General features: G+C 46.7%; 1 protein-coding gene across 4 annotated transcripts in view; it reads left to right on the plus strand.

Annotated features, from left to right (window-relative positions):
• The window catches only part of LOC128889708 (ras-related and estrogen-regulated growth inhibitor-like), a 55,710-nt gene that overhangs the window by 17,853 nt on the left and 25,316 nt on the right, over positions 1 to 12,541 (plus strand). For all 4 annotated transcript variants that reach the window (XM_054147605.1, XM_054147595.1, XM_054147614.1 and 1 more), the window contains exon 4: positions 5,985 to 6,061. In XM_054147605.1, the coding sequence (XP_054003580.1) occupies positions 5,985 to 6,061 (77 nt within the window). The remainder of the gene's footprint in view (positions 1 to 5,984; positions 6,062 to 12,541) is intronic.

A 12,541-nucleotide genomic window follows, 5' to 3' on the forward strand; every position in this document is an offset into this window, starting at 1 on the left:
CATGGCGCCTCGCGAGATACGACGAGATCTCGAGGGCATTCTAGCGGTTACAGAAATACACAGAGAGCGAAAGAGAGACACGAGAGCAGCGTCCGCCCGAAGAGGGCGGAGATTTAAACACTCGATATGAAATAGAGCCCATGGGGAGGGTCTGCAGAATGCAGATCTCTCCCATAACTCATGGCAGGCTACCTTGCCATAATAATTGCCGTGCACGCTCGTGGATGCATAAGCTATGACGCCGTCAGAGCTCGCGGATGTCCGCTGGCCGGAAAAATCCGCCCTGGGCAGGTGTGTCGCGATAGCTTTTCCACCTGGAAGCCGAACAACTCCTCCTTTATGCACATATCTTCGAGATTCATACGGTAAATAAATTTAAATATTCCTTTAACTCGTAATCAAAAGAATCAAGCGAAAGAAGTTTAAAAGATGCTAATAAGTAGGTTAGATGATTCTTTGAACAGTACAAGAAAATCGTATTCGAAAAGAAAAATGAATACTTGTAACTGGAGTGTAGATTTACTCGAATAATAAAAATAGAAACAGCCAGTAGGTGTACAGGTTTTCAATTTCACCTTTGGGTACAGCTAGACGAAGCTCTCCTCGAGATCATTCGAGGAAAAGTGTCGTTGAATCCATTTCTCCGTAAATAGAGGCTGACAAAAGCTGTAACTGGACCTTTATTTGCTCGTATCTTTTTACCAGAGTATCACACGCGCGCGTCGTCGGAGATACTGTTGCATACAATGAATAATAAGCTTCTTAGGGTATTAGTAAGCGCAATAAATTTGAATTGTCGTGATACGTTGGCGAAGGTGGGTTCCATTTCGTCCGTATCGGAAAAGTGGGTGCGGTGTGTACGCTTCGGGTAACGAAACATCTGTCTATATCGTTAATGTTGGGTTACGTATATCTTCTGTATCAGTTAGAGACCAGTTCGCAATTAAATTCCTATTCAATCAGTCAAGCAATCGGTAGCACTTACTTTCCAGTATTATTTTACAATATTACCAATAACAACGTCCGCCATTTTACAGCGCGTGAGAACACATCCGCCATCTTGACGTGGCGTCCCCTTACGTCGAGCGCGTCGAATAATCGGTATTCCATCATCTATCGGTCGCGATATGCGCGCAGCGCTCCGTGATTGTTTCGATTTCGATTAACAATGCAAATCTCTTTCGCTGGTGTTCGTTGTGCGGAATAATTCTAGACAATGATTTAGAAAGCGGGTCCACCCGTGCATTTGTCGATCGTTCCGCGGATGGGAACGTTTTGTCCGCGGTCCACGAGAAACATGGGGACGAGATTAGATCGTGCATCCCGATCGCTCGATAGATCACTCCGCGAATCGATGGCTCACGTACCACCGTTATGCGAACGGATTTCGAACTTACTTCGGGCTACTTATTGGAAGGGACACCTTTCATCGTTCTTAGGTTACGATAACAATACCGCGAATTTTATACATTTCAAAAGATATTAATCGAAAGATTCGTGGACTTATGGTCCGAAGCTAACAGCGCCGATACCAATAATATTTTTATTTTTTTGTGGACTCGAATTCGCTATTTTTCTCCCCGATATTAAATAAATAATAAATATTAAAAACGTTAAGAACCACTGGTTTATTCGTCGCGGTCGTCGACCACGTTCCTCCCGCATCGAGAAATCAAATTTAATTTGAGCCCCGTTGGCTCCGATTGCCCATTACTTTCTACCATGCAGATTGTTCTTCATGAACAGCAATCAATTGTAGGAAAGGCATCCTAGTCGAACGTCGATTCGAGATAAAGCTTTCCGCGTGATTGATCGAAAAGAGATGGGAATTTCTGAGCGATGGAGAATCCGATACGAAACGGCGCTGGTCGTGTGATTGGTTGTCACCGTGGCTCTACGTTCTATCGGCGGTGATTTCGAAAGCAGGGGCGCGACCCCTAAATAGGGACACGTTGCGATTCGAGGGGGATTTAGGAACGGACAGAAAATTCTATCGTAGGAAAATTTATTCATTCATTTATTTATTTTATTCAATTCGAACAAATTTCTTCGATAGTCACGGAGAGTACATTTGTGGAACTGACAAGAGCTACAAGCGCAAACTTTTGCCTGAAACTTGAGCATAAAAAAAGAATTTGTCACTTTCTACCTTCGTTAACGTCGTCAGCGATATTCCAGGCGCGTGGAAATTTTTTGTTTCCTCCTTGATTCTATCGCAGCTCGGATCTCACCGTAAATACTTCCTGCAAGGTTTTACGGTCGCAATCTGCGTGGAGCATAAAATAATTGTCGCAACGAACGACCGCGTCGCGCGTACCTCCAATGCCACGTTCCAGTTTTTCATCGATCGTTACGGAGCATTGGCTTGTCGCGACGCTGACAGCGTCGCAGGAGTCAACTTTAAGGGGTCGATTAAGCAATTATCCCCCACTTTGATCGGATCGACGTGCAAGATTATCCGCTTCCTGGTTACGTCCAGATTACCCGTAATTTCCCCAGGGAATTAATTAATATCATCGTTAAGGCGCCTCCTCGGCATCTGGACGACTCGGCTTTCGATTTACGTCAACGTACACCGGGAGTCAGTCTGTCGGACGGGATCGATTCTCGCTGACCGTGAGGGTGCGAAGAATTACCGTTTCGCTCCATTGTTTGTGCCCGTTCTTCTGGTACATGTCGGGGTTCGATTCCGTGAATTTAATTCGCCTCGATTATTTTCGCGTTCGATTGTCAGTGCGATTTTAGGAGTCACCGGAGTGGTTGCGGTTCCTAGAAAAATTACATTCGCGATCTGTAAATAACAGGCTTTATTTATATATATATTTTTTTAAAGGTAAACGTATACTACTCAGAAATCCAGAAAATTTTCCAAAATCGAACATTCCAAGTAGACAATCAACAACATGGTGAATATATTCCAGAATAAGGGAGAAACCTCTCCAGTGTATCGGGATGGAAGTTGAGTGTTCCATTCCGTTGGGTCGAAATTAAAACGGAGTACAGATTGAAACGGAAGAATTAACAGACGTGAAGCGATGAAGGGGGTCGGAGATAGACCAGCTCGATAAGCGTTATTCCGCGGCGGAACCGATAATGTATATCATCGCGTTGGCAATTTCAGGAATTTCACGCGAGACGGCCTTTCTCGCGGCGTCGAACGATCTCGGAGGCCGGAGGCCGTCTCGAAATTAAATTTCTATTAACCTGCCGCGATTTTTCCGCGCTCGACATCGCATCACCCACGCCGGCCCCGAGGAAAACGGACTTTCACCGTTCGAGGGCGTTTTCTCGCGGAAAAAGCTGGTCCCCGCATTCAGGCTGTATCGCAACGCGTACACAATTCATTTCACTGACGAATGGGGAACGCGACGTCGATGAACTGCTAATATTATATTAAATAAAACGTTTGATTTTCTAAAATTTGAAATATAACTCGTAACAGAACGTGTCTGTTTATATTCACGGCGCTTAAAATCACCACCGAGTGATGCATCGCCAGAATTGTTACTGCTTAATTATTATCGATACAAACCTACATTTGTTAACTTCCCTATAATTCATACTTTTCAAAAATTCCTATCATGATTTCGTCACCGCTCGTCGCGAATCTCCTTCGCGTCGACTCGTCTTGGAATTGGCGGGAATCGTTCGGAGCGACGCAGGCGCAGTTTGCGATTCGTTTCACGCGTGATGCGCGCGTCGTGGAAAATATACGATCGCATGCTGCGGCTACCGTGGGCCCCGATGCGATCGTCGGATGTAAATTATCCGCAGATAAGAGAATCTCGCGCCGCGGCGATGCGTCAAAGTTTCAAACGATTTTTGCCCGACGATTCGAAAATGAACGCGAGGGACCAATAGCCGGCGATCTTGATCGAAAAATTCCATTTATCCGAGGGGGATCTCCGTCGAGAGACGAGAGAAAAGGGGGACGGAAAGAAGCCTCTGTGTATATAATACTTTATTTTAACTTTTACAATCTACTTTCATTCTCCATCTCTCTCACACATTCTCTGGTCTTATAAACTTGCAACTATTCTTATCTACTTATATAAGTGTAACCATTAAATCGATGTATGCTGCTGTGCTCATGATCCTCTCTTTAGTTTATTTTCTTTGGCCCCCTGCTTCTTTTCAACTCGCTATTCGACGATAGTCAGTCGAGGTGATATACGGTCGTTTTAATTCGAGAATCCCTCCAGCCCTACACTATGCTACTTTTTACAAAAATTCCAGATACGAGGTATGAGAAAGTCCCAAATGAGTTTATAGGTCGAAATGATCGTAATCGACTTTTTCGTGCTCTTCAAGGGCCCCCGTCACGCGGGCACAGTTCCACGGGGGAAAGTTACGCGTCATTGTCAGCAAACGACGTAATGACAGAGCGGCGCGACGCCTGGCGTCACCGCGTCAAATCGGAATTGTCGTTACTAACTGGTCCGCGACTTTCGCGCATTAACCGCGTTTTCTATTTCGCGGGAAACTCCGAGTTTTACGTTTCGCTCGCATATTCGCGCAATTGCGCGAAGCCTCTTATCTTTTTCCACGTGTTGCTTCTACGCGTTATAAAAATATCGAGGTGTAGTTCAAAGATGCTCGTACTTCACTTCGTCACGAGTATAAAATTCGAACCACGTGTGTTCGTGATTGCCTCGTAACTCTTCTAATTTTTAGCGAATCCAGATGAATTTTTTTTTTAAGCTGCCGCTTATGATCCGACAGAAAGTATAGCTTACTAACCTCGGTCAACGGCCCTACAGTAAAACACTCAAGTTAGCACGAAAATAGTTTCCATTCCAGACACTTGATAACTCCATCGAGTCCAGTAATAATATAATTCCATAAAATACAATATAATCTTCATCTCCACACTTGGGTTGCCCCCGAGCAGTGGCGGGAGTTGCGCGTACCCGTAGCCAGCGGCCGTCGCTGTACGTCAGGATCTGTATCGCCTCCAATTAATCGCGAATTTCAATTTCTTCCGTTCGTCGTACGGCAGTTGAAGCCGTTTCGCATAGAACTCGCGCGACCGAGGACACCAGATAAATGAGAGACGTAAATCACCCGGCGTTACGTTGAGCTCGAAGGAAGTCCTAGCTAGGGAGATAAGAAAAAACCGAATAATTTGAAGAATTAACAGGGATTTTACCCCAGTGACGGTTTCACCGTCGCGGCGGCATTAATATTGCCCGCTGCCTCCTAGAGATCGATCTCGGCCGGGTGTACGGTTTCCACTTATCGTTTCACGGATCGCCCGACCAAGGACGCTAGGCTAGATCCAACGATTACTCGTCCGAGTAACCGGTAAGATCTCTCTCGATCCTCGAAGAGGACTGACGGATCGATTTCATTATCCTTGCCGAGCGAGCTCGTACGTCTTCTCTCGCGGGGGCTCCTTTCGCTAGCTCTGTATATCAGCGGTGCACAACTTCCGACGTGAAACACCGTTACAGCTTCGATAAATCGATTGTTTTCGCATCTACTGAAAGGGAGAAACTCCTAAAATCCCCTCCTAAAATATCGTTCGAATCGGGTGAAAATCGACGGAGCTACGAATGTTTTCGTGGACCGCGTTCTTTGAGAGCGGGAAGAATGCACTCGAGGACACCTGCGTGTACACTCTGTTACCATTTAGAAATCGTGGAGTATAGTCACCTCAGGGATAGCGACGCAAATCACTCTGCGATCTTGAAACAGTTAAAGATGCGTTCTTCTTGCGTGCCAACGGTACAACCACGTACAGTAATCGCGAAGGCCGTCAAAGTTTTCAATTTTAAAGCCTTCCGCCTCCACGCACGACAAAGTATATTTGCGTTATTTATCATTTCTCTTTTTCCTTCATTTTACGCTAATCTGTCTGCGTGTTGCGCATCCCTGGCCGTTGTACTCGCAGCGTCTTTGCCCGATAGGGTTGTTCAGGCATGCCTTCTCCTCGCCTATCGTTCATCAAGGCGTCAGTATAATCTCGTTCTACTCTGTTACAGATTTCCTGTACCGGCACAGCGTTACCATCGATAACGTTAGTACCGAGGTCGAGATACTGGACACTTCCAGGTGCGAGGTAAGTTCCACGATGTTTTCTACGTTTCGTTTCTGTTTGGGCGCCGGCATTTTCGCGGCTGGCTAGCCAACGGATCCCGGTGCTCTCCGACTTGTCCGCGTGCCACGGCGCTCGACCCGCTGCTGGTTAATTTCACTCGGCCGAGACGAGTTTATGGTAATGTAACCGAGGAGGGGAAGGGAGGGGAATTCTAACGTAGGTATGTGTTCTTATTGACTTTCTTTTCTGCGAAAGCTTCACGGGGTGGATTTGCTCGAGCGCGACGGAGCCGATATAAAACTCTCGTTTTCTTTGTTTTTGCTTTTTTTTTTCTTCACCTTCTCCTCTTTGACTCGGGACGATTTACATTCGAGAAACGGACCGGAGAGGATCTCGGTGATTCCGGTAATTGGCGCTAAATGAAATTCCGCGACGAACGGGTGAGGATGTTAATTGCGTGAAATGGCTGACAGGTCCTTCTCGGTGTCGCTTGAAATAAATTTGTTTAAATAAGACGTGAATATAAAATATAAAATTCACGGTTTGAAACATAGAGTATATAACGTACAATATGAAATAGTCAGTATATGTAGTATTGCAACCCCATGTCTAACGTAATGAGTTCGATAAGAACACTACTGATAGAGTAGGACGATGCTCCAGTGGGACAAGTGCTCGACTGCTGATCCACGGGTTTTATTCCTGCATATGTAATATATCGGATGAAATATAGGGTACAAATTATATTACACGCATAAAAATTAAAGGCACGGCTCTATTTACTCCCGTACTCGTCGTTTCACGCACTCGCGTGATCTACGTCGAATAAATCACGGATTTTCTCGCGTATCGCGAGATATCTTTGGAGCCGACAGCACGTGCAAACCGTTTTAAACCGGAGAGATTTCCGCTCGCACGGATCACAAATTATTCGTGCCCCCCATCCGCGAAAAAATGGTCACCTAATGATCCCCGGGGATTATTGATGGATACACGACATAGATTGCCGTTAAAATCTCACTCGGACACGGTGAAAATGTACGTTTACGGCCGGTACGTTTATTTGACAGACTGATTTGCCCGCGTGAGTTATGCCTTAGTTGCCAGCGTTTCGTTACCAGCTGTAAATTATCCGAGGCTTCCAACGGGATCGTCGGCTTCGATTTCTGCTTTACTAGCGAGCTCCGCGCTGATCGTCCACTTTCCACGCGAGTTTATCCCGTCTTTCGTGAAGCATTAACCTATTCGCGCATTGTGCTTGTTAGATAAAATATATTTTTAATACCTGAAATATTCGTACCCACTGTGTCTATCGAAGAAATTTCTTTAAATTGAACGGTAGTGTTCGTTTGTATAAACATGTTGCTGTAGATGGATATATAAATATGAATTAATTTAGGGTACGAATATTTATGGGTCCGACTGTACGCGATATGTATACATTCTTCGCACGCCAAATCCTTCCTGCTGCGTGCCATCGTCGCCTTCGACAACCACTGTTAACCATCGCCAACCCGACCAACAAAAATTCGCATTTCTAGCCGCGTCGGTTAAGCGTACTCTTTGCTGGCGTAATTCCTGCTGCGTCATCGTCAGGTTACACCGCCAGCGCGACAAACGCATTCCCCCGTTTCGATGTCTTCTTTTGGATTTTTCCCTCCCGTCGCCCTTTTTTTCCCCGCTCTCGAGTGCACAAGTGCGCGTGCACCGGCCGCTTTTATATTTATCTTTGCGTCGACGGTTGTAAACACGACTATTTCAGTTTATGCACTCGCGGCCGAACCGCGACGAGAGAAGAGCGACTTCCCTCCTTTTTATTTTGTTTGTTTTGCTCGTTTCACCCCGCGGGGCGTAAGGCCTGCGATGCTCATTGTGAAAGTCACGATGAATCATTACGCTCGCTGGGCAAACTCAGCCGAGGAACGTTTCGCAACGAGCTGCCGTTCGTTTAGCGGCTTTTTGCCACCGCGCGAAACGGCCCGACCCCTGTCCTCCTCGCACGGGGAATTCGAGAAGGTAAACAGAGCCTGTTCTCGACGAAATTGCCAAGTGGGAGGATTGTTTCGAACCGAGTAGACGATGGATGTTGGTTGTTTCCCGAACGCTTAGAAATTAATTGAGGGGTTGTGTAATAATTTTATTCGTTTCTAGAATAGCATTATATTGATCAAAAAGTGGATGAGTTCAGGATCGATAAGGAATAGAATGTAGTTTCCAAAGGAATAAAAATTAGAGTCGAGGCGTTTGGCTCCTATCAAAAATTTGTCACCAAACCTATTTCTATACTTAATCTTTTTCTATTTTTACTTCTCGTTTGAATTAACGAGAAATAAAATTTAATTATTAACGCCTCTCGAAACATTCACGAAGTGTTCTTCAACTTCTGTTTACATAACGTTCTACTGATTCGCATTTTTTTCTTATCCCAACCAACTTGTAACATTTCACGAATAACACGTTTCCTCATTTTCTATTTTCCTGTGTCCATACGCGCAATAATACTTCGATTTTTTCGCCAACTGGTGGATAAAAGTTTCCAACTTCTTTCCGAGCGTTGTCCAACGTGTAACTCCCTCGCGTGTTACGTACTCGGTACCGGTAGATACTAATACACTCACCAAGGAGAAACAACCGAACAATCGGTCGCAGTGACGTGACCTTCTAATGCGGAATGATTTATACACGGTTTTTGAGCAATTCGAGTCCGCGGCGGCGGTGGCAATAATTTACGGACGACGGAGAACAATGGCTCCGCGCCGTCGAGGGCAATATAAAAAGACCACGGTGGAATCTCAATGAGGATTCCGCTCTGGCTGCGTCAGGTGAACACACGACGATCCGTGAACGTGGCCCCGAGCCGATCGCGTGCGACTGTACGCGCGCGCGGCCAACGCTCGCCTAGATACGAATTTAAAGGCGATCGTTATTCAATTCAAATACGCGGCTAACGGGCCTTGTCGTAGGATTTCCGCTTCGACGTTCGCGTGCAGTTCGTTACCGTATTCTAGAAGAATCGGGTTAAGGAAGGTCAGGTCGGGACGATCGACCTGAAACCGGCCGATTCAGCCGAGATTTGGGTTAAGTAAGGTCAGGCTGGTTCAAACGACGCGTCAACTGACGATTGCGAAGCGCCGAGAACTTGGAATCGAATACTAATCGAGTCGAAAGAATTCCAGTAGAAGATTCGAACAATTGATTATTCGGATGTTGTTCGAATGCCGTTCGGCTTTAGCCAAATTTGTAAACATTTATTTACCCGGATACCTCTTCGTTTATTCAGAGCTAATCGTCGCGAAGTTACGGCAAACCAGGCTATAATGTTCCCCTGGTGTTTTTTAAATCCCGATTTTTCGAAGTCGAGGTCCGAGATTCCTTCCAGCTGATTAAATAATAGTAAAAAAAGAAAGGAACGAGCGATGCACCCGCACGCCACATACGTTCCCTCGTCTCCAAAAGGAATCCAACACATTCCTTATACGTTGGCCCGTACTCACGGTACACTGACTCGTCCCGTCTTATTCGGTAGCCCCGCAACAAGACACGATCCGAGCCCCAGGTTGTTTTTAGCAAACTGGTTTTTCTACCCGGGGCTTACAATTACCGGCTTCCTTTTTTGCGCTCTGCTCCCCCAAATGTTTGCACCTGTCGCTTAAAAGGCTGCGAACCGTGGCCCAGGATGGCATACCTGGCGTTGTCGGATTAGTCCGCGGATACGCTAAGAATTTTTCGACCGTCCGGTTGCTCACGCGTAGTATCGCGATTCGATGCGATATTACACGGATTCATTCATTAAAGTCCCCCCGCGATTCATTCACGAAGCTTCAGACTTCGACGCTCGATTCGCTCGTGCGTATACAGGGTGTACTGATACGCAGAGGCGATTCTACGTGGAAAACTGAGTCGAAATGTGGAGTAAAATTTGTTCGCACGGAGCTCCAGTCTCGAGATAATCGACTCGAAGAACGTTTTGGGCCACGCAGTTCACCGAAATTGGAGTCGTCGAGTGTCTATTTCGCGTGAAAGTATTCTATATGTAAAATCGAATCGAAAATGTAGAGTAACATTTTTCTGTGTGGGGCTCCGTTATCGAAGAAATGGAATCCAAAGTCGTTCGTGGCACAGAATACTCAATACGATTCTCTTACAATTAATTTTAGTCCCGTGAAACGCGTGCCCCCAAAAATATCAAAAATCAATTCTCTCGGAAACGCAGCTCCCCTACGAAAAATCTTTCATACACTCAGTGACCTGAATTTTGCCCAAAGAATATTTTGCCCGGTACAAAACTTCTGTTTCACAAACCAGATAAAGACACAGATTGATCGCTTCAGGAGTGTAGATCGTAACGAGTAAACGCGATGCTATTTGCGGTAAACGCATTACGTGCCAATTTAGTTGGAACAATCTGCAAATAAAACCAGCTCGGAAACAAGCGACACCGATGCGCGTCGTCTCGCAATGCGATTCTATTTGTATCGGGCGCGCGTTGCACCGACGTGCCGTGCGTTTCACACATTCGTGGAACGCCGTTTCAATGGCTACAACTTGCGCCATACGGCGCTGGCGAGCATCAACGGTGCAGCATCCCGGTGTAAACAATGCCCCCTCGCGTTGGAAGAGCGTCGGGAGATGCATGCACCGTTACCGCATAGATTCAATAAATAATACGGTACAGGAAGCCGTGCCACCGATTTGTATGTACGCGCTTAGCAGCCAGTCCTCTGGGACTGGCGATCGATCGTTTCGTCGCGTATCGAACCAAAGGAATCTCGACGATCGTTATCGGCGAGGTTATGCAACTTATCGTTGACAACGTGTCTCTTTAACTGGGAGAATTTTATCGATTTCCGCAGCGACACTAAAATTGAACGATCACGATTGCACACTCTAAAGTTATTACTAAGTCGACTCGTGACACTTACAGAGCGGTGGAGCTCGAAACTTTTTCGCTCTCAGACCAGGTGAAAAAGTATGGAGCTCACCCACTCTACGAGCGCTCACAAAGCGGCTGAGTAAGTAAACCCGATCCATCATGATGTCTGGTTTACGGGGAGTGTTCTAAAGAATAGAATTTATTCGAGGTAGCAACGCTGAAAAGGCACCTGACAAAAACTCTGGCATGTGTACGATCGGTTAATGAGCCTTCGTGCAAAAGGAGGATACGAGGCAAGATTAGGCCGCGGTGTGTACCGTTTACAATAGGATTTTACAGCGGGCGCGATATATCGGCGTAGAGGAGTTTAAGTATTGCTGTCGGATAGCGGATTTAACGATCTCTGCCCCGGCGCGCAGTCGCGCTGGCTTCCGAGCGCACCACTGCCACACTGATCCACATCGATATCGATATCCGTAGATCCTGTTCTTAGCAGACAGTGGTTGGGTAGCGTTATTCGCGTTGTAGTCCCGTTGAACCAGAAATCGCGTTGCAGGAATTGGTGCGCGGGTCTAATACGGAAACGCTGCTGCATTTGAGCATTGAGACGATTTAGAAGTGGAGCGTTCTCGCATTTCGGGGGTGAAGGTAGTGGGAAAGTGAAGCTATTTGGAGTTGAAGCTATTCCTTACTGAAGCTACAAGTCCTTTCCACCAAATAACCCCTAAGGATACCAAACAATAATCGCGAAACGCGAATCCTAATCACAGAAAACTCCCCTTCGACTGCACGAATTGTTCCTCCAAAGGTCCCTCTCTATCATTTATCGCGTACCAAGGCCCAGGAATCTCACTTTTTTCGAATCGACAGGATCCCAGCGATAGAAAATATTGGAAAGTGCCGCGTCCCTGGAACCGATTCGAGCGCAAATGTCAGCGAGCAAGAATGGCCAATTATCTCGATATTAAACTAAGCAGCATCAGGCGTTCTCCAGGCTCTAAACAGTTACGATTGCGTCAGCGTTGCAGCGTTTCGACAGCCCTATTTCATGGTTTTTAATGGCGGCTAGCGGACCGGTGGAGATACCGGACGCGAGGGACATGGAGCGAGTCGAGGATCCTCGTGTAAAAGGCACTGGGACAAACAGCGGTGCCGTGTGGTGGCTCGGGCGAAAGACGGACGCTAAAGTGCATAACCCGCGCGGTACAATCTTCCCAATTATCCGGCTGCAACGCAACGCATCCATTCATTGCCTCGGCGCAGATACAGCCGGAGATATACATTCTCTAGGCGTATCTGCCTAGTAAAGTCCTGTTCGAAGCCAGCCCGGCGTTTCGACGCGATGTTTATGGCAGAAGTTAGCGGGACGTGCCGCTTAAAGCGCGCTTAACCCCTGCCAGCGGAACGCAGTCTAATCTAGCGAATTGTCCATTCCCAGGCGCGTTTATACGCGAATATCGATTCGCCGCGGCGATAGAGGTTTCAGAGGAGTGTCGAAGCGCGAAACGCGCGTCACGGCCCGATACGGAGTCAAAAGTCGAGAGATAATAGCTGTTTAAAGTGCAGGAATCGATTGAGCTTCGCTGGGGTCCCAATCGCGGACCCAACGGGCCACGATGAGGAGTCAA

The sequence above is a fragment of the Hylaeus anthracinus genome, unplaced genomic scaffold, assembly GCF_026225885.1.
Source record: "Hylaeus anthracinus isolate JK02 unplaced genomic scaffold, UHH_iyHylAnth1.0_haploid 0, whole genome shotgun sequence".
Lineage (NCBI taxonomy): Eukaryota > Metazoa > Arthropoda > Insecta > Hymenoptera > Colletidae > Hylaeus > Hylaeus anthracinus.